Source organism: Cervus elaphus, chromosome 30 (genome assembly GCF_910594005.1).
Source record: "Cervus elaphus chromosome 30, mCerEla1.1, whole genome shotgun sequence".
NCBI lineage: Eukaryota > Metazoa > Chordata > Mammalia > Artiodactyla > Cervidae > Cervus > Cervus elaphus.
This window is the reverse complement of record NC_057844.1, coordinates 86007324-86030260: the sequence shown is the minus strand read 5'-3', so window position 1 is coordinate 86030260 and position 22937 is coordinate 86007324. Positions and strand designations below refer to the sequence as shown.

At 43.5% G+C, this 22937-nt stretch overlaps 2 protein-coding genes across 7 annotated transcripts in view; both read right to left on the bottom strand.

The window, feature by feature from the left end:
• UPF3A (UPF3A regulator of nonsense mediated mRNA decay) overlaps positions 1–12382 on the bottom strand; it is a 27760-nt gene extending 15378 nt beyond the window's left edge. Inside the window, exons 1-5 of one of the 6 annotated variants that reach the window (XR_006338800.1) lie at positions 4849–5506; positions 3540–3646; positions 1574–1680; positions 288–386; positions 57–167 (exon numbers count right to left, since the gene is read on the bottom strand). Coding sequence is in view for 5 of the 6 variants with exons in the window: in XM_043891610.1 (XP_043747545.1) it covers positions 57–167; positions 288–386; positions 1574–1680; positions 3540–3646; positions 4849–5052 (628 nt within the window). In the remaining variant the exon portion in view is untranslated. Of the gene's footprint in view, positions 1–56; positions 168–287; positions 387–1573; positions 1681–3539; positions 3647–4848; positions 5511–12250 lie in introns of those variants that run through there. The other 5 variants (XM_043891608.1, XM_043891610.1, XM_043891607.1 and 2 more) reach the window with 5 other exon arrangements.
• Positions 12241–22937, bottom strand: part of CDC16 (cell division cycle 16) — a 26713-nt gene continuing 16016 nt past the window's right edge. The window contains exons 13-18 of the mRNA XM_043891605.1: positions 22294–22446; positions 20971–21034; positions 18600–18661; positions 17552–17687; positions 15981–16071; positions 12241–12716 (exon numbers count right to left, since the gene is read on the bottom strand). Of these exons, the coding sequence (XP_043747540.1) occupies positions 12457–12716; positions 15981–16071; positions 17552–17687; positions 18600–18661; positions 20971–21034; positions 22294–22446 (766 nt within the window). The 3' untranslated portion in view covers positions 12241–12456. The remainder of the gene's footprint in view (positions 12717–15980; positions 16072–17551; positions 17688–18599; positions 18662–20970; positions 21035–22293; positions 22447–22937) is intronic.

Below are 22937 nucleotides of genomic sequence, written 5' to 3'. Positions count from 1 at the left end.
AAATAGACTCTATAAATACATATCTCAATAAAGAGAAAAAAACGAGCAAAACAGACCAATAAGTTCTCGTGTCTTTGCCTCTATGTCTCCCAGAAGAGTTTCAGGACTGGCACTAGTTTTCTCCTCCTCCACACAGTAAGTTTCTAAAAATTTCTTATACTCTGGGTCTGTAAATTAAAACAGAAAAAAAGAGAAATGTATTACTTCCCATGTATGGGAAAGAATTATATTTGACCAATGTGCTTAATTTTGAAGCTTCACAATCCACTACTTGAAAAAGGACTCACCATCTTCAATGCTTCCGGTTTTGGCATCTTTTTTCTTTAGCTTCTTTTTCGCTATCTTCTGGAATGGAGCAAATTCTACCACTGCAGGATATTCTAGCCCTTTAACAGGAAACAAATTACAAAAGCCATTCTGAAATTCTACTGTATTCATTTTGAAACAATAATCTAGCTTACTTTTAAGCACTGAGCATAGCATTGATAATGTTACCATTTAAACTATAATTATACTTTCAAATAACAGTAATCTTAGCTTCAGATTTAAACAAAGAATTAGCAATTATTTACTAAATAAACTAATTCCTTACATTGTAGTTGTGGTTACATGTGGTTACATATTCAAAATTCATTAAGCTATATACCTTAAAGTGGTACTTTTTAACCATGTGTAACTTATACCTTAATAAACCTCTTCACTCTCCCACCAAAGAGCTTATTTTGGAATACCTTTAAATAGCTTTCCTAGTCATAGCTTATATTTTTTAATTTTAAAGGTTAATTCAATGATTAATCTGTTATACGAATTCGAGGAAGTGACATAGCTTACAAGAGACACTCATTTAAAGAGAGGGTTTCAAAGGATGTACATGATATTCAGGTAAGATTTGCTTCATACAGAAAAATTCAGGATGAAAGTAACTTGAAACTAATTTTGTTGCTATATTAGGGTGGGGGACAAACAGAAATGTTTACTAACAGAATCTGCTTAATCAAGAGATGAAACACTTCTACCTTGGTACCAAACCCTTTAGCCACTTTTATATTTGTCAGATGACTGATATTTTAACTCTCATTTATCTGCAAGACACTTTTCTATATTTGCTTTATACTCAACTATGCAGCATAAAGTCAAGACCTAGGAGAAGAGCAGGGCTTCAGACAGACAGGGACAATGTCTGATTCACTTTTCATGCTGTGCCCATAATGCCTAGTACATAGTACTAGGACAAAATAATTTAGTTTGCATAAGAGAATGAATTTTACTTATCCAGAAAAGTTTTACATAAAATAGTAAAGTTTACTCATCCAGAAAACTCATTATGAGAAAAACTTCACTGTCCAATGATAATACCTAAGTAGGCTGTCTACACAAAATTGCTAGAATTCTTTGGTTTATATATAATTTTAATTTTCAACATAAGCTCATAATCACAGTAACATAATCAAAGTTTAAGAAGTTATTTTAGATTAGCATCTATGGACTCAATTAAAACTCACAAACATCTAGCAAAACTTAATTAATGTACCCAGAAATTATAATGAAGAGTTTAAAAAGCCAATGACCCAACCTTTACTATCAATGAAGATATATCCATCAAAACGATCTCTAAAAAGAAGGATGTCATCTGGATTTCTAAAGTTAATGTATGCTCTTGAGTAGAGATGAGGATAAAGACTGAAAGAAGAGACAACAATGAAAATAGTAAAAAACTTAAGACCAAAACAACTTAAGACTTCTTTTAATTTTTTTTTTCTTTTCTGGATACAACAAACTATTTCAGATAAAACCTTTATGCCAAAGAATCATTTCTCAGTTAATTACAACAATCTGGGTACTCTTCTTCAAAAAAATCCAAACAAAATATTAACTGAGATTTTTTTTTAAAGATTTCGGAGACACTTTAGGTTGGTTTCTCTACTACACAGAGCCAGGGTTAAAATACTGGTTCTCAGAGGTAGGAAATCAAAAGCAAGGTTACTCAGAGATCATTCCTAATCATACATCATGACTGCAACACAACGCAGTCATGATTCATTCAGAAAAAATGTTATATTGTAAAGAGATCCTTTACAGATTTAAAGAGCATGTTTATGTTATCTTAAAAGAGTATTTATTATAGCATGCAGCATGGGACATAGAACTAAACTTTTCTCCTCTATCTCACAGTTACCAATGTCCTTCATAGGCAGGAACTTTCAACCCCATTTCATGGATGAGAACACTAGAACACTAAGGTCCAGAAATATCAGGTACCTGCAGAAGGAGCAGTTGGTAAAACGGTGGGGCTGGGATTCCAATCTGAGTCACTCTGAGTCCAGTGCCTGACCTCCTTTAACTGTATTCTAAACTTGAGTCATTTGAAAAAATCATGTTTACATTGTTTTTTAAAAAAAAAAAAACCAAATTTATATTTACCTGTGATACTTTTCTCTGACTGAACTGACATTTTTTACTGAAAGGTATTTATTCAAAAGGAAAGTATGTATGACTGCTATAAATGAGAACTCATGATATTGAAGAGAAAAATAATACAGATAATGTGAAATCACTAAGAAATCACACAGTGAAATTCACTAAATTCTAGCTGATCTGTCCCCTGTTGGACTAACTTGAGGTCTGCTCTTTTTTAATAAAAAGTAGATATTGAACTGTTAAAGCATTGACAGAAACATCTTACTACCAAGCTGCAAAAGGGAACAGAAAGAGACATAACTTAGCAGAGGTGGATTGAAAGTAGGGATGTCAGTTCTGGAAGGGAACACTGGGGTTTGAGTTACATGGGTGTGTTCACTTGTAAAAACTCATTAGGTTATACATCTATTATTTATTCATTTTTCTTTCTTATATTTTAATACAATTTATTTCATATAAAAGGTAGTATTAAATAAAGTTTAAAGTGAAGTTGCTCAGTCGTGCCCGACTCTTTGCAACCCCATGGACTGTAGCCTACCAGGCTCCTCCCTCCCTGGGATTCTCCAGGAAACAGTACTGGAGTGGGTTGCCATTTCAGGGTTGTCTCCAGGGGATCTTCCCAACTCAGGGATGTTCAACCACAGGGTCTCCCGCATTCCAGGCAGATGCTTTAACCTCTGAGCCACCAGGGAAGGGGTAAATAAAGTTTAGTGATATCCAAAATAAAATTAAGTAATATGGTGTTAGACTGCTTTTCTTTTTAGACTATGTTGATGCTATGGAGATACTCAAATCATTTTAAGGGAATTTAGTAATTCGACTACTTAGAAATAACTTGAAGAAATAATGGTCTGCACTGATTTCTGCATACGTGTGGGAAAGAAGTTTAAACAGAGATGGCTTCTATTATCTATATTACTTTACCATCCAACGACAGTGCCTCTCTCTCTCTCTCTTTTTTTTTTTTTTTTCCTTTTCTTGGCCCCATGGCACAGCCTGTGGGATCTTAGTGCCCCGTTCAGGGGGGTTGAACCGGTGCGGACAGTGAAAGCTCGGAGTCCTAACCCTGGACCGCCGGGGAACTCCCGCTCGGCGTCCTAAGGCTGGTGAGGTCTTCTCACCTGACATCAGCAGTAAAGAACTCGAAGTAATCGTGTGCAGGCAGCGGGTGCAGCTGCTGTTCCAGCTGCTCCTTGGTGAGGCTGGGGGGAAGCCGCCGGATGACCACCTGGGGAGAGAGGTCGCTAGTTGGATTCATTAGAACCTCATTAAGCTGCAGCTACTAAGTGGGACACGACTTAGCGACTAAACAACCACCACCCGCATCCCGGTCACCCCGTTTCTGCTCGGAATATCCAGCTCGGAGTATTTTAGGATATCATGGTTGTGAAAGGTGGACCGTAAAGAAGGCAGACCACCAAAGAATTGATGCCTTCCAACTGTGGTGCTGGAGAAGCCTCCTGAGAGTCCCTTGGACGGCAAGGAGATTTAACCAGTCAATCTTAAGGGAGATCAAACCCTGAATATTCACTGGAAGGACTGAAGCTGAAGCTCCCGTATTTTGGTTATCTGCTGCGAACAGAGGACTCATTGGGAAAAGTCCCTGATGCTGGGAAAGATTGAGAGCAGGAGAAGAGGGCGTCAGAGGATGAGATGGCTGGACAGCCTCACCGCTGCAATGAGCATGAACTTAGGCAAACTCCGGAAGATGGTGACGGACAGGGAGGTCTGCCTTGCTGCAGTCCATGCGGTGGCAGAGTCGGACACGACTTAACAACAACAACTATCCTAAAATGAGTGAAATACGAGGGCTCAATAGTCTAACAGGGATCGGTGACGTCAGAAAAGGCTGCGGACAGTAGCCCTTCCCCAGGCAATGGTCATTAAAGCCAGACAGCCGCTGGCAGTGCGGCCCACGCGCTCATTACGACGCGGTCGGGACCCGCAGGCGGCGCCGCGGCAGAGCGCCCGGGGGGCAGCGTCTGCCGCCCGCCCGCGGCCCCGCTCCCCTCAGCGAGGAAAGCTACTGCGCAGAACGGCACTGGCGGGCCCGGCGTCCCAGCCTCGCCGGGAAACACCCGGGAAAGTCAAAGTGAAGTAAAAGTCGCTCAGTTGCGTCCGACTCTTTGTGACCCCATGGACTACCCAGTCCAAGGAATTCTCCAGGCCAGAACACTGGAGTGGCCCGTCTCCAGAGAATCTTCCCCGACCCACGGATCGAACCCGGGTCTCCCGTACTGCGGGCGGGTTCTCTACCCGTTGAGCCACCCGGGAGGCCCAAGCACACTGGAGTGGGCGGCAATCGCTTCCTCACCGCCCAGACGCCGCTGTCCGCGGTGCTGGAAAGCCAGCGGCCCCGCCCTCAGCTGCTCAGGGCGGTCTCTTATCGCGAGGTTTGCCGGCCCCGCACCGCCCCCGCACCGCCCTCACTTTGCTCAAGACCGTCCTCTTTTCCTCGCGAGGTTTGCCTGCGCCGCTCCCACAGCTGGAGAAGGAGGCCAGCGGCGCTTCGGCCTCCCGCCGCGGAGACTCCCGGCGGAACTGGCTTTCTGCGGATGATGGTTTCTCCCTCCCGCTCGGACCCCGCGTAGCAACGGCCACACCGGGGCCCCCGGCTCCATCCTCCGAGCGCATCCGTACCCCACGCGGCGCTGCCGCCGCTTCCCGTCAGAGCGGAAGCCTCGCGAGAACTGGGCCGCCCCTGCCGTTGTGAAGCCACACGTCCCCTCCCCCGCCCCGGGTTCCGCGTCTGTATCCCCCTCCCGCCCCCGGCCGCCGGGGCCGGAGACACGCGCAGGGGAGGGGCGCGCGCGGGCCAGAGAGGAACTCGAGCTGCTCTGGGCGGGCCGTGGACCTGGAGCCGCGGTCAGCGGGAAATTCGGGGCGCGAGCTTAGCCTCAGTAGGAGCTCTGAACTGGGAGGGGCGGGGCCGAATCTGTCTCCCGCGGAGAAGAAACGTTCCAGAAAATTACACACGCGCGCTTGACAGTGTTTTGTTTTTGTGTGCTCAGTCGTATCCGACTCTGCAACCCCATGGACTGTAGCCCGCCAGGCTCCTCCATGTAATTTTTCAGGCAAGAATACCGGAGCGGGTTTCCATTTCCTACTCCAGGGGAATCTTACCGACCCAGGGATCCAACCTGCAGTCTCCTGCATTTACTGGTGGATTCTTCACCACTGTGCCACCTGGGAAGCCCAATAAAGTGTTCACAGCCTTTTATTCTTTTCCAAGGAAATCTGAACGTTTCATCAGAATAGCAGTTACATTTAAGAAAAAGCAAGCAAATGACAGCACAAATCAGCACATGGCTTTCCCCTACGAAGTAGAATAAATGCCCCCGAGTTGACAGAAAAAATTGGCGGCCAAGAAGTTTCACTTCCCTGCCCTTAGTGCTCAAATGTCAGTGACTAGAGTAATTCAGACGCTCAGCACTCACAAAACATGGCCTTCATGTTTCCAATATAATCTTCACTCATTTTTTGAAGCGCCCAATGGGACAGCAACCATGTTTGCCTTTTACAAACATGCAGGCAGAAGTACTTTCGGTTAGAATAATTCATATAGAGGTTAATTTTTAAATGCCATGTTTTTTCATATTTTCGACATAATCATGTTGACTGTATTTTTCATCCGTAGCGCCTTCCCAGCACTGCAAGTACACACGAGAATGGAGTGACAGGCATTAAGAGATGAGGGGAGTTGCCGGCAGCCACTGGGAGTAACTCTGTTTTAACTCAATCCAGCTTAACTTTATCCAGGTTTAACTCAATCCAGTCTTTTATCCGTGAACCACTTGCTGCCTATGAACAAACTCAAATGTGTCCATTTTTGGTTGGGCTGGGCTTTCCTGTGCCCATGGGCTTAGGTGCATGGGCTCCTCAGGTTGAGCACCAGCTCTAGGCTTCAGCAGTTGCAGCTCCCTGGCTCTAGAGCACAGGCTCAGTGGTTTGGTGCACGGGCTTAGTTGCCCCGTGGCATGTGGGGTCTTCCAGGGCCAGGGATTAAACTGGTGCCTCTGCATTCTTAACCACTGTAGCACCAGGGAAGCCCAGAAATACATCATTTTAAATAAGCTAAAAAACTGAAAAAAAAAAAAAGTTCCAAAACCAAGTTCTCAAAACCTCCAGAAAGGGGGCAAGGAGTCGTTTTCATTATTTCATAAAGTCTAAAGGAATCCTATGTATGTACACATGTATGTGCACACATGTACACATGTATGGATGTGAGAGTTGGGCTATAAACAAAGCTGAGCGCTGAAGAATTGATGCTTTTGAACTGTAGTGTTGGAGAAGACTCTTTTAAAGAGTCCCTTGGACTGCAAGGAGATCCAGCCAGTCCATCCTAAAGGAAATCAGTCCTGAATATTCATTGGAAGGACTGATGCTGAAGCTGAAACTCCAATACTTTGGCCACCTGATGCGAAGAACTGACTCACTGGAAAAGACGCTGATGCTGGGAAAGATTGAAGGTGGGAGGAAAAGGGGACAACAGAGGGTGAGATGGTTGGATGGCACCATTGACTCAATGGACATGAGTTTGAACAAGTTCCAGGAATTGGTGATGGACAGGGAAACCTGGCATACTACAGTCCACGGGGTCGCAAAGAGTTGGATACAACTGAGCAACTGAACTGAACTGAAACGAATCCTATAGGAATAAACTATGATGAAGGTGCCACACACTTGATCAATAGTCGCCTTGTCTGTCTCCAATCAACTCTGTATTGAAAGCCTAGTTATGCGGATCAAAAGCTTTTATTGTGACAAAGAAAGTGAAAGCTGCTCAGCTGTGTCTGACTCTTTGCGACCCCATGGACTATGGAATTCTCCAGGCCAAAATACTGGAGTGTAGCCTTTCCCTTATCCAGGGGATCTCCCCAACCCAGTGATCAAACCCAGGTCTCCCACATAGCTGGTGGATTCTTTCCCAGTTGAGCCACAAGGGAAGCCCAAGAAATACTGGAGTGGGTAGCCTATCCCTTCTCCATCGGATCTTTCCGACCCAGGAATCAAACCGGGGTGTCTTGCATTGCAGGCGGATTCTTTACCAACTATGCTATGAGGGAAGCCAAGGAAAATGCAGTTGTCAGATAAGACAGTTAATTATATCCTGAGGGTGGAAGGTAGGGGCAGAATGAGCTGATGGTGAGAAATGGCAGAATTTTAGAATTCATGTTTGCATAATGAAATTATTCTTACATAAAATTTTATAATACAAATTTCAAGATAGTGAATGATACACACTTGTAAAATCACTTATGATTTTACATGAAAAAAAAGTACAGCTCAAAGAAAATCCAGCTTCCTACACATTACCGAGCATGTTTTGTTTAAAATACACACAGAACTACATCCAAAGCAAAAGCAGTATTACGTAATCTCCAAATGTCAGAGAACCTACCCCTAACTGAACACTCCCCCGTGAGCATGGTCCTGGTCACAGGAAGGGTTACATTTTACTCCAGAACACAGGTCTAATGGATGGAGACAGTAGCTTAAAGCAACTGGTGACCATTACACTCTTATTTTTCTTCAAAGATGACAGCACAGTCACTTTAAAGTTGGCAGGAAGGCTGATATTTTAGGAAACTAGGCATCATTATGAGATACTAGAGATCTGAATCATAACAGAAAAGTACTTGGCAGAACAATTACATGTACCTGTTTTTTGGTTTGTTTTTTTTTTTTTTTTTGACACTTTCTGAAGACTAAACACTGATATTAAACTGCTGCTGATGTGGAAAACGGTTTAGTCGAATGTCTTGAAGCTCTTGTCTTAAACAACTGTCAAGCAAGTCATGGCTTAATTATGGTGTTCACTTTTCCAAAAAACTAAAAAAATACCACCACATGATCAGTAAATAAACTAAATGAAGCAATGTTATCATCTGGTGGGCAAAATAAATGTGCAAAAGTATTAACACCTTCATTTTTATTTATTTTAAAAGTGACTAAGTTCTGTCATCTGATTTTCTATCCCAGCTACAGGAAGCAGGGACAGAGAACATAAAACTAGGCATATGTGATGCCTGATGGAGACAGAAAACTCAGGAACACACTGTGTGAGTCCAAACAGCAGCAAGCAACAGCTGGCATGCAGTATGTGGACATGAGACAGGGAATGGGGCCCGGGTGCTGCCTTGCATCACTGCTGCTGCTGCTGCTGCTAAGTCGCTTCAGTCATGTCCGACTCTGTGCGACCCCACAGAAGGCAGCCCGCCGTCCATGGGATTTTCCAGGAAGAGTACTGGAGTGGGCTGCCATTGCCTTCTCTGGCCTTGCATCACTAGCTGTGCTCAGATTCCTCATCCGTACCAAGCCTTACTTCAAAGGCAAAGGACCACATGGGGTTGCTCTGTGCTGAGCTACCCCCTGGGGCGAGGTGGTGCCCATGGCAATGCCACACTGTGACACAGTCTCCTAAAAACATCTGAAGGACTCTTAGAAAGCTCTGGGGCTTCCCAGGTGGTGCTAGGGGTAAAGAACCCGTCTGCCAGTGCAGGAGACTTAAGAGACGTGGGTTCGATGAAACTTTTCCACCAGAGCCAAATCAAAATTTTCACATGCAACTGTTTATATGTAGCCCAAACAAACATATTTTCAGTCATTTAGAGCCCACCCATTTTGCATACTCACCAAAATTACACCCAGCATCTGGAAGCTGTAAATAAGACAAACCTGGGGCCATGAAGACCCCTAGGCCTCCTGCACTTTGCACTTCTGAACCCAGAGATTCCTGAATGCTTCAACCTCCCTGGAAGGAACCTCCCTCTCCCCCAGGAGTTCCGTGGCCCTGCTCCCCTTCTAGGTGGTGGCCCATGCTGCTGTCTCAGGAAGGGGCGACGCATTCTTGCAACCTGTCATAACAGGGCTCAGATAAAGCTACCCCCAATAAAGCATGCAACTGCCATTTATAGTCATGTCTTTCCTCAAAGAGCTCCAAAATCCTAGAACTCCTTAAAACTAAACATCTCAACTCATTCCCCATCACAGCCCCCAAAAAAGCATTTGACAAAATCAGCACCTTTTCCTGATTAAACAAAACACTCAATAAACTAGGAAATAGAAGAGAATCTCTCCAACACTACGGAAGACTAAAAGCTTTTCTCTTAAGACCAGGAATGCCTACTTTTGCCACTTCTATTCAATAAAATACTGGAATTTTAACCAGAGCAGTTATGCAAGGAAAAGAAAATGAATCCAAACTGGAAAGGAAAAAGTAAAACTCTTACTTGCAGATGACACGATCCTATTGGGTAGAAAATTCTAAAAAACGGATACACGCACACAAATTATTAAAGCTGAGAAACAAACTCAGGATACAAAGTCAACAAACAAAACTCAGTTATTTCTATACACTAGGAATGATACAATCCAAAAAGGAAACTAAGAAAACAATTCCATTCACAATAGTATTATAAAGAATAAATTAATTAGGAATAAATTTATCCAAGGAGGTGAAAGACAACAAAAACTGGAAAACATTCTTAAAAGACATTAAAGACAAATAAATGAAAGCTCAATCCTATGTTTATGGGTTAAACATAATACTCAGTTAAATCCTCATCAAATTCCCAATGGCTTTTTTTCCAGAAATGAAAATATATATATATAAAATTAATATGGAAATTCAAGGGACTATAATAGGCAAAACAACCCTGAAAAAGAACAAAGTTGTAGGACTCAAACTTCCCAATTTCAAAGCTTACTACAAAGCAACAGTTAACGAAACAGTGGTACTAGCGTAAGGACAGGCGTATGGACCAACGGAATAGAATTCAGAGCCCAGAAATTCCTTTCATTTATCATCAATTCAACCCTAACCCTAACCTATTTTAAAGTGAGCAAAGTATCTGAACAGACATCTCTCCAAAGAAAATATACAAATGGCCAATAAGCACAGGGTACCCGATCAACATCACCGGTCACCAGGGAAAGGCAAATCAACCAAAATGAAATAGCACTTCCACCTACTATGGGAGCTAGAGTGAAAAAGCAACAGTAAAAAGCACTGGTGAGGATGCAGAGAAATTGGAACCCTTGTGCAGTGGTGGTGGTAACGTAAAATGGTATAGGCACCGTGAAGTCTGCTGTCTCTCAACCACAGTATCATCACATGACCCAGCAATTCCACTCCCAGGCACAGACCCAAAGGACTGAAAACAGGGGCCCAGACAGACAATCACATAGCCATGTTTCACAACAGGCAAGAGATGAGAACAACCCAAGCATCCGTCAACAGATGAATGCAGTAAATATACACATAATGGAATGCTGTTCAGCCGTAAAAAGGAACAAAGTTCTGATAAAAGCTACAATATGGATAATCCTTGAAAATATTATGCTATATTAAAAAAAGACACAAAAGGACAAATATTCTATGATTCCACTTACATGAAATTATCCAGAATAGGCAAATCCAGAGACAGAAATTAGATTAGAGGTTACCAGGTGATGTTCAGCGCTGAGTCTCTCAGTGGTGTCTGACTCTTTGCTACCCCAGGCTCCTCTGTCCACGGAATAGTCCAGGCAAGAATACTGGAGTGGGTTGCCATTTCCTCCTCCAAGGGATCTTCCTAAATCAGGGATCGAACCCAGTTTTTCACATCTCCTGCACTGGCAGGCAGATTCGTTACCACTGTGCCACCTGGGAAGCCCAGGGGCTGAGGGAGAGACAAGTGGGGAGTTACTGCTTAGTGGCCAAAGTTTCTGTTTATAGTGATGCGAAAAAGCTGGAAATAAATGCCACTAATTATACGCTTGAATAAAAGGACTACCTATGCCCCATGCACATTCTTCACAGAAAAACGGGAAAGAAAGCAGAGTTCCCATACAGTAACTTCCCCCCCCCACCCCAGATCCCTTCTTGCATCAACGTGATACAGTTGTTACCAAGAGTGATGTATTAGTGTTAACTAAAGTCCACAGTTTATGTTACATATATTTTACCAAATTAAAGGAAAATCCAGAAGAAAAAAACAAATGGATTGGGGCACGTGACAAGGACATAAGAGCCAAGCTGAAAGAGTTCCAATGGCCAAAGCTGAAACAACTGAGCCACACATAAGTAACACTAGTATAGAATTATAACCGAAAATAGAAAACACGTTTATACGAGTCAGTGCTGATAAATAAATGGGATCAATAAATAAAATGAATAAACAGAAAAAAGCAAATGAAATCACCATCCACCTCAGGGGATGGAGCTTTACTTAAACCGTGTCCAATGGAGGGTACACTGTACTTAACGATTTGTTTCTAAAGTGTGGAAAGGGGGAGAACAATGACTTTTCAGAGGGGAAACCTGGCAGACTCCCAATGCCACCAGTGATCAGGTCAACACCTCCTGCTGACGACATGCACCCCTGACACGTGATGACACGTGATAAGAAAGGTACCTCACACCTCAAACCCAAAGCTCCAGTCCAATCAAGAGAAATACTTGAAACAAACCCAAACTGAGGGAAATTCTACAAAATATCTGACAAGTCCTCTTCAAAACTGTCCAGATCATCAAAGACAAGGTCTGAGACATCATCATAGCCAAGGAGCCTAGGAGACGTGACAGCCTAGGCCCCCGGAATGCAGGTGTGGAAAGAGGACATTCACAGGAAAACTGGTGAAATCCAAAACGCCTGGAGTTTGGTTACTGGAAACCAAGGTGGATTTATACGTTATGATGGAAGTCCCACAGTCACATGAGATGTTAACAATATGGGAACTGGGTGAGGGTATATGGAAGCTCTTGGTACTATCTTTGTAGATTTTCTGTAAGTTCAAAATTAGCCCCAAATAAAAGCCTGTTGAAAAAAAGACGTAAGAGATGGTTTACCTTCTTTATTTCACTTTGCATCACTATTTTGTAATTCAGAAAACATCTGCTGCAAAAGTGTGCAATCCAAACTCTTAAGGCAGGTATCCACTCCTAAATGCAGAGGTGGGGTCCGGATGCATGTTGAGAAACTGGAAATGGTTAAGACAAGGATGAGAGGAAACAGACTTACTCTAAGACAAAGGGGAAGTGGGACTAGCCTGGAATCATGTACTGTGGTCCGACATAGACGTCTCTAACATCATGTCACTTTCATTCATTTCAATTTCAAAGGTTTCTTCCAAGGAAGGTCTGGAATCTGGAGTTTTCCTTGAGGTTTCTAGTGGTGCAAGCCCTGCTTCTTCCACAGTCTGTTTTTCTACTTCAAATTCCCTGAAATCCCATGGAGGTGAAATAATGTTTTTTAATGTCTTCATTGTATGCACATCGAAATCGTAACATTTTAGTTTGTCTTTGACATCTGCTCCTAAAAAAACAGACACACCACAGTAAGAACAAAACAGAAAATCCCGTTTGTCATTTCCAGCAATACATAACACTGCTCTGTCGTTTGGGTCACGACAGTTGGGTCACGTTCAGAAGCCGCCTCCTACCCCAAAAGGAGTCAGCACCAACAGGAGCCTGTGGGCAGAACCTCCTCAGCAGCTGCAGATGGAGAACTCCTGGCTGGCGCTTGGCCCAAGTACAGTCACGAGTCTCAGGCACAGAAAAACACATTGATTTACCACAAATCAAAATTGTAAGAATAATGGATGGGCCACGGAGAGGCCAAGCTCTATCAGGGCTTCCCAGGTGGCGCTAGTGGTAAAGAATCTGCCTGCCAGTGCAGGGGAACTAAGAGATGCTGGCTCGATCCCTGGGTTGGGAAGATCCCCTGGAGGAGGAAATGGCAACCCACTCCAGTATTCTTGCCTGGAAAACCCCATGGACAGAGGAGCCTGACAGGTTGCTCCACGGGGTCACAAAGAGCCGGACACGACTAAAGTGACTTAGCACAGGCTCAACTGTTCTGACGTGAACAAGACAAGTTTTACAGACTTCAAACTAATAGCTTTCAGTAATAGATGTCTTGACAGATAACATGCAAGTCTCCTAAAGATAAAAACAGTACAGCATGGCAATGGCAGTTAATAATACCGTTTTACATATTCAAAAGTTGCTGAGAGTACACCTTGTAAGTTCTTGTTTCAAGAAAAAAATTCTTCTGTGTTGTGACAGATGTTAACTAGACCTACTATGGTGGTCATTTTACAATGCAGATATTAAATCATTATGCTGTACACCCAAATCTAACATAACATTATATGTTCAATAAAATAACGTGCAATGAACCTTAGAAACCTCCTTTGTAAGACCTCTATGAGGCAGGCAAACGTCCGTCTTAGTACTGGGTCTCCAGACCTTTTTTTTTTAAATAGTTTTCATTCACACATTTATCTCGGGCTGTGCTGGGTCCTCACTGCTGCACAGGCGCTTCTCCAGTTGTGGAGGGGTGCCTCTCATTGCAGCGGCTTCTCCTGTGGCGGACCGCTGGCTCTGGGAGCGCAGGTTTCAGCAGTTGAGGCTCCCGAGCGCTGGAGCGCCAGCTCAGTCGCTGTGGCCCACGGGCTTGGGGGCTCCGTGGCATGTGGGACCTTCGTGGATCAGGGACTGAACCCATGACTCATTGTGATGAAAAGAATGTGATGGGAATGATTTTGTGCAAACTGTAGCCTTCAGGGGGCCCTGAAACTTTAGTTCTTCTCCCTCAGGCCCTGAGACCACCATGCTATAAAGACGCCTGGGGTAAAGACCCACGGAGAGGCCCAGCTCTGTCAGTGAGGTTCCCCTGTGCATGACACCATCTTAGACCACCAGCCCTGCCAACTGAAAGCCCAGCACAGGAGTCACCAACGGACCTGCAGGGCTGTGAGAAATGGCATGTCTCTGCTGGCCAGAGCAGCACGCTGGCAACAACAGGCCTGTTTAACTTCAGCAGATGTGTTGTTAAACTGTTTTCCAAAGAGTCTGACCTATTTATAATCCAGCAATAACAACATGTGAGAGTTCCAGCTGCTCTGCACCATCGCCAGCCCCAGGCAATATCAGTGTTTGTTTCTTTCAGCCATTCTGGCAGGTTTATAGTGATATCTCATCAGGGCTTTTATTCACTTTCCTGATAAGTAATGATAGTGAGCACCTTCATTTGCTTCTAATTCTTTGAATATTCTCTTTGGTGAAACGCTGTTCAAGTATTTTGCCCATTTTTGATGACACTTTTTCTTATCGTAGGATTATGTGTAGGATTTTTTGTATTCTAGACTAGTTCCCTGATGAGTTTATGCACTGTAAAGGACTTCTCTTGGTCTATAATGTGCCTGTTTGCTCTCAAGTTTTTAATTTTATTGAAGCTTAATTTAACATTTTTTCTTCTTAGGCTTTTATATCCTGTTAGAGAAGTCTTTGCCTACCCCAAGATCTCAGGATGTAACCTCACTGCAACATTCTTTCCTTTACAATGTTCCTGACTAAGCGAGTACAACTCCATACCAACTTACCTTTGCAGTTCTTGCTATTGTTCACTCACTAAGCCATGTCCAACTCTTTGTGACCCATGAACTGAAGCACGCCAGGCTTCTCTGTCCATCACTATTTCCCTGAGATTCCTCAAACTCATGTCCAATGAGTAAGTGATGCCATCCAAGCATCTCATCCTCTGTCATCCCCTTCTCCTCTTACCCTCAATCCTTCCCAGCATCAGAGTCTTTTCCAACAACTCCATAGCAACTTACCTTATGACTTGCTAATCCTTTATAAAAATTTTAAAAATTACATAGTGCTGAAATGTGAACATAAGCCAATTTAACAGTCCACTGAAGTGCCAAGATAACATCCTATACTTTGCATTGTAAAATAGTAAAGCATTTACTTATTAGAAAAATCTCTCAAGATTTTTTCAGCTATGCAAATAGATTGATTCTTGTATATCACACATATTCTAAAATGGTATTTTGCATATAGCAAGTACTCAACTTTAAAGTGAATGGATACGTAGAAAGTGAAACGGAGAAAGCAGTGGCACCCCACTGCAGTACTCTTGCCTGGAGAATCCCATGGACGGAGAAGCCTGGCAGGCTGCAGTCCATGGGGTCACGAAGAGTCGGACATGACTGAACGACTTCACTTTCACTGTTCACTTTCATGCATTGGAGAAGGAAATGGCAACCCACTCCAGTGTTCTTGCCTGGAGAATCCCAGGGAAGGAGGAGCCTGGTGGGCTGCTGTCTATGGGGTCACACAGAGTCGGACACGACTGAAGCGACTCAGCAGCAGCAGCAGCAGCAAGTGAAAGTGAAAGAAAGTGAAAGTGAGGTCGCTTAGTCGTGTCCAACTCTTTGCAACCCCATGGACTGTGGCCCACCAGGCTCCTCCATCCATGGGATTTTAAAGGCAAGAGTACTGGAGTGGGTTGCCATTTCCTTCTCCTGGGTTGGGGATCTTCCCAACCCAGGCATCAAACCCAGGTCTCCCACATTGCAGGCATACGCTTTACCCTCTGAGCCACTAGGGAAGCCATGAATCATTAATTCCCACAAGCTGTTCCATTGAAATAAATGGAGATTCTTGATACTACTATAGCAAGAATGATCAGACAAACTTAGAACTTTATATGAGAATCTGAGAAACCTAAACAGAGATATACAACAATCTAAAATATGGAATACATCAATAAGAATAATTATAATCTTACCAATATAAGCTTCAGAATCACCAATGTACATTTCAATGCAATGACCCAGCATTGTAACAGAAAATGTATCATCTCGCCTAAGACCAAGGGCCTGTAGAAAAGATTCAGCCTGGTTATTACAAGAAAATCTGTTTCTTTCTGATTGGCTTAAAGCATTGCCATGGATCTCATTTCTAAATATTCCAGGAACTCAGGACAGCAGTGAAGGGAGGTTGTTAGTGGGGATGCAGACAACATGAGTGGCTATCATCTGATGACTGATGAAATTGGGTGACGGGTACGTGGAGGGTCATTACACTATTCTATCTTTTATGTCTGAAATGCTGCCCTCCAGAAGGATTTTTTAAAAGTTCGCAAAGCCTTCTGTATTAATTAAAACATAGAAAAGAAATAAATTATGTAACACTCAAATATAGACATTCGAAAGGTCACAAAAACTAGAAAACTTGCTTAGTCCACACTCCTGCCTGCTCAGCAAGTATCTGGTCATCTCCGTGATACTTCAGGACTTCATCTTCCCTGAAATCTCTAACCAACCCTTGCAAATCAGTTACAAATCTATCATTCACTAATTTAACTTTGACATACTGTATTTTCTCATATTTTATCTCTTTCTCCAAATACAGTTATTTCATCAATTTGAAGACCCACGTTTTTTCAAATCCTAGCATCTGAACTTCGGAAGTCTTGCAACAGGCGGCTTCTTATGACTGCTGCCAGCTGGCCTCACTGTGGTGAGTGTGCCGGTATCAGCAGGGTGGGCCTGGCGGCCACATCAGCAGCACAAACTAGACCGCACACCACCTGAAGAACGCCCAAAGAAGGCACCGAGTTGTGGGCATTATCCAAAAAGGTTCTGGTAACACTTTCTGGCAGAGCCAATGCTGCTGGCTGGGAGAAACCTGAGTGGGGTATGTGTACTGGCATGTGGACACAATTTTGGGAAAACAGGAACATTGATCACTAGGTACAAAAGTGACTTACAAGAACCAAACTCTGAATGTGAAGAACTGATGAATATCCTAACAATTTCACTTATATCTTCTTTTTTATGTAGATAGTAGAGTGATCCCTGACAAAAATCTATGTCCTAGTAAGTCCAAAAGAGCACTTTTTCTAAGTAAACAAAAAAACCAAAGTGACAAGAAAGAATTACATTAAAGTTTAAATGGCAGCATCATTTTTGCTTTCATTTTGCTTTCTCATTATTAATGGTAGCTTAGAGCAGCAGTTCTGCTCATGTAGTCACATGATCTAAGGCAATCACTTTTAAGTCATAAATAGAAAGACTGGAGTTCCCAAAGGGCTCCCTAGACATGCACCCAGCTCAGCTGCACTGACAGATACTCAGGTAAGGCTCACATCTGCTCTAATGTGGTGAGAACTATATGACACTCATACACTGTTCTCTGCAAAGATAAGAGTAAAACACAAGGTTGCCTGAAGAATTTTAAAACGTAAATTTTAAATTGCACTTTTCTGAAGTAAGAAAATATTGCCGAGGAAAGATGTTTCAAACAAGTGGTAACCCTCAACCAGATTTAAAGTTCTGGTACAAATGAAAGACGTACGGTATGGAAATAGTCCACAGCATTTTCAAAGTTGCCCATCAGACTGTGAATATACCCGATGGCAGAGTAGGTGGATGCGTTCTGAGGGATTAACACCAGGGCCTGCCGGTGGTAGTCCAAGGCCTCAGCATACTTCCTGTGAGGAGGGAGAACAGGAAGAGAGAAGCAGTCAGTGGGTACAGGGGGTCTTCCCGGATGGGCACACACAGAAACACTTTCCTACATTAGAGTGATAGTCTACACGGCAAGGCCCTTCACATCTGCCATGTATCCACTTGAGTGTGTCTTCCAGCCAAGTGTAGACAGTCCTACAGGGCTACCAGTTGAACCCCACCCTTGATTCTTGGGCCTGGCCCCATCACACAGCAAGGCCTCTGTTAGGTGAAGGCAAGCCTCCCATGCCAGGGGTAGTTAAAGGAACTAAATGGTTTTGCTTTAAGGTCCACAGGAGTCACCTGGAGCAGGTGACTAGAAATTTCTCCAACTTTTCTAGAATACTTGCTCTGCAGAAACCCTGGTGAAAAAGGTTTCGCGCACGATACTGTCTGGGAAACACCGCAGCTCATCCAGTCTCGGCACCGGAGCCGCTGGGCAAGCACGACATGCAGCTCATCACGCGCAGTGAAGACTGCAAGACACCCCGAAAAATCTGCTAAATCCTGAGTAACTTCAAGGTTACCAAACTTATTTAACCAAAGAGTCCCTTTTTCAATTGTCATCTAATATCATACCAATTATCACTCCATAAAACCGGTATCTGGAGGAAAACAGTGAGTTAAGATACAGATATGGCTTTAATTAGGTCCTACTGTCCTAATTCTTCAGAACTTATTATTATTCTCAGTATATTACTAAAATAAAATTATATTAACAAAGGTAATAAAAACATTTCTTCTGTTGCTTCCTATATCTGAAGAACCAAGTACAAGAAAACTAAAGGATCTCAAAAATATGGAAATAGAAAAAAAAAAATTGTGGAAATAGCTACACAAGATTAAGTAAAATTTAAGTCACAAAGAATTTCTGAAAAACGCTTCACTTCACTTACTTAAGTTTTCTGCAGACATGGCCCAAGTTGTTCAACAAAGGTTCCCATTTGTCAACTGTCACCTAAAACAAAGAACATCAGACCACGATTCACAAGCAGCTTCACCCTGACCCGTCTGCACTGCAGGACTTCACTTATCTGTGCGAGGGTCTCTCTCCTGGTGCTTCCACAGCACTGAGCAAGAAGGTTTAGTGGCTTCTCCATCTTTCCTACTGGAAGACACTTTCTGAGGTTTATTTTATTAGCACAATTTTTTCAAGGAGCCCGTCTATGCCTAAAGATGCCCAAATTCTGTACCTCCAGCCAGAACTCTCCATCTGCCTAGTACACGTTTCTACTTAGAAATCTCACAAGCACTGCAAATCCAACAGGCCACATGCTAACCCCATCCTCTCCCCCGGCACCCCAGCTCCATAACATCACCCCTCTGAGTGCCCCACACATGTCCATGCCATCCCCAACCCCAACCCCTCCAGGGAGCACCTGCTTATCAGACCCCTGACAGAGCCCCATGCCGCCACTGACAAGTCTTGTCTGACCATGCCGCCCGTACGAGCCGCTCCTGTCCCACCAGCATCTCAAGACAAGGTGCAAACTCTCACGCCCTTTCAAGGCCCCTGGAGGCCCATGTTTCACCCTCTGCCCTGTTTCTTGATGTTCTCTGTGAATTCAAACCCAAGCCATACTGAAGTTTTGCACATTCCCTTTGCAATACCTGAAATGCCCTGCTACCTACTTCTGCCTGGCCAGCGTCCTCCCTTCAGGACTAAAGTGCATCTGCTTGAACCCAGAAGGCCATCCTGACCCACCCGCAAGTCTGTGCAGGCCCCTTTATTTCCTCAGTCACAGCCCTTTCTGTCACTGCATCGTTACTGCCGAGTTACATCCGCACTGATCTGAGGGCGGTCAGTATCGAGCCCGTTCTCTGCTGCCTACCGACACCTAGCTTAGAGCTCAGGACACAGCTGACAGGCAGCCATGAGTCAGGACCAAGTGAGTCAGCAGACCTGGCCACACGCTCTAACTCCCCTGAGCCCAGCTCTGGGAGGCACTGCCCATGTGAAAGAAACAAATCCTCTATGATTCTTAGGCTCAACTGCTTTCCTGCTGCTACTCTGACATCTGCAACAAAGTCACACAGTATCTTTGCCTCCTCATGTAACTTTTTGATGGGTACTTGGAAAATTTAATAGTATTGTGCTTTTGCATTTAAACCATTACTTTAAATGTCTGCAAGAACCCAGAGTGCCTTCAGATCATCAAAGTCATAATTTCAGTTTCAACTGTGCTTTGCAACAGTGCCTCTCAAACTCCCCTGTGCATGAGAATCGCCTGGAGGTCTCGCTAACGCTGCAATTCTGGTTCAGCAGACGCAAGGGTCTGTGCTTCTAACAAGCTCCCAGGTGATGCCGACACGCTGTTCCAGTCTGAGGGGCAAGATCCTAAGGTATTCAACCCTTAGAAAATGGGCAAGCTCACAAGCACAGCCCTGTATTAACAGAAACACATACATCATCCAGACCACCCAAGACTGAACTGCGGATGACCCGCTTATATACAAACATGCAGACACACAGAATACAGTGTTTTTAAGTTCATGTGACAAGAGGCCAAAGTAAGCAAAGCTGTGTCTACAGGGACAAGTAAGCTGCCACCTGGTAGGGAGCCCAGGGGAGCTCCGACCGTCTCCTCAGTAAAAAGAAACTGACAGCTGAGGAAGATGTGTGTTGTGGGTAAGTGTTCCTGTGGGCCGGAACAGAATAGGACAACATGGGTGTGAATAAAAGCAATCAGGATACAAAGAGCAACAACATGCAAACCTCTGACCTAGGGAGGTGCACAGGCGCCCAAAGTTGCCACATTTAATATAGTATCATGTTCAACACATCCAAGAGAGCTGGAAGCACAGATTCATGCATCTTTCATGAGCCAAAGCCTGGTTATAGATCTAAACACATCTTAAATTTACCAGGTAAGGAAGAACAACAATTTTAATTACACCTAGCCCTGTTCCTGCAGAAATGGGATCTGCTGCTACAGGTACCCATTCATCAGAGAGAGAGGACAAGTCAGACGTGGCAGTGCCCACCCACTTCCAGGATCATCACATGCTCTCCCTACTGAACAATCACCAAATGCATTCCGACTACGCCCACAGATCAAAACCAGAGCCTCCGAAGAAGCAACTAGCCCACAACTGCCCTCTCACACTCATTTTTCACCACGTACCATGATAAGTCAAATACTAACAAACATTTGCTACGATAAATATTAGGCTAATATATACTAGGCAAGACAAATACTATTTTCTTCACTCAATACTAAACACACTTATGAGTGTGTGTGTATTTACAGATATTATATAGAATACCTCATTCCCAATTGCTTTAATTTTTTCCAAAGCATCGAGAAACCATTTTTCTGCTGTTTTCCATCTAAAATAGAGGGGAGGGAAAAAGTTGCAGTTTATTCAAAATTGGCATGTATAAACATTTTAAAAATATTTGAATTATCTCCTTCTAATAATAAAAATGAGGTAAACTTCTGTAATTAGTTTTTTTAAAATTCAAGTGAGACAAATGATTACTTTTATGGCGTTAACTTCACAAGAGCTCAATACTCAGGCAAGACAGCATATCCTCATTATTCTGAGTCATCAGGTCCTATAAAGACACTGTGAGCACCACTTTAGCTAACGCCAAAGCATCGCACCCAGCAGAAAAACCATGCTCCTCTGCTCACAGATGCACCAGCTGTTTGAAGTACCTGCTTCACACAGGCTCCAGCTTGGCACCATCTTGCTCGATGTATATTGTGGATTCACTAACACCAAACTCACAGGAAAAGCACTGTGACTGCTGCCTGCACAGAGCTTACCTAACCCTACATTCTGTTCAAGGGCCATCTCAGCCTTCCTGCACTTAGGGTACAAGCAGCACTTCAGCATTCTGCTTGGGGATCATTTTAAACTGTGAAATAACCAAGAGAAGCACGAGGGGGAGGGGGACGGCGGAGGGGCACCAAATAGACTACAACTAAATTGACTGGATGAAATTATTACTATACATTATTTTAAAAGGCTCCAAACTCATGAACACTAGATAACCCAGTTTTTAGAATACACACCAGTGCCACAGAGAACACTATACTGGTACTAATTTACTGGTTTAAAATTTACCCATAGTTTAGTGCAAAGGATTACAGGCAGTTCTTTCAGTACGAGGCTGAACTGCCTGCTCTGTAAACATCCAAGACAACAGCAAGCCTCAGCTACTGACCAGGAAACTCAGAGACTGGGCCACTCTAATTGGGTTAATTTTTGGATTAACTGGTAACTTTCTGAAAGGGGAACATTTTTGTTTCAAAATTGTGAGACTCTTTCTCACATGTATGAATCCAATTCCTGGTCAACAAAGAGGTGACAAGGGGCTCTGCAGTGCCTCCAGCCCACCCGCAGGGCCCAGGCCTGGACCTGAGAGCTTGTGCCAGCCCACAGGGAGGGCAGCAAAGCCCGGTTTAGTCTTTTTAAAGACTTCCAAGGCAATGGTTGCTATTTCTTTTTAACTGTCCACCTCCTTCTAAAAATAAGACATCTTATCAAGAGTCACTGGCCAGTTAAGGTTAAACTCTGGTTATCAAGGTTTTGCTCTGTTTACAGAAAGGAACAGACAGACTTGAGCTTTTTGGTACTTACTCTCCATTTTGAAATGCAACCACTCCAACCTCGTGCATAACGAAAGGGTCTTCTGGTGCGATGCTTAGAGCTTGGCCAAAGAATCTTTCAGCCAATTTTGAGTTATTGGTCAATCCATATTCTAATCCAATATAAAGCATTGGCAAGTGACACCTAAAAGTATTGGAAAAGTTCACATATTCAACACTCAAAACTTTAGAATTCAGATTTTCAAACCCTGTCTGCAAAATTACTTTAACATACCAAAAAGAGCACTTAGCTTTTTTCTAACACTTCATTTACTTATATTTAATGAATACCTAATAAGTTTTTAGAATAATCAGCTGCCACTTCTAGAATCTGTTAGTAACTATTTACCCTTATTTTCCATTATTCTACAGTAAAAAGACAAAAACAAAACCCTTGTAAAGCAGAAGGGCAGGCCCCATGTGTTCACGTCCATGCCCCAGCCAAGACTGTCTTCCTCTCACTGACTCAGCAACACAGACCCTTCATGGCTGTAGTCAGTCCCACCTCCCACTATGGAACCAGCCCTGCCCTCGAGTGGACTTCCACTGCATCGGCTATTAGCAGTTCTATGCTAAAGAGCTTGGGATACGTCATATTCTATTCTCATAGACTCTGACTAGGCAGAGGAACTAATT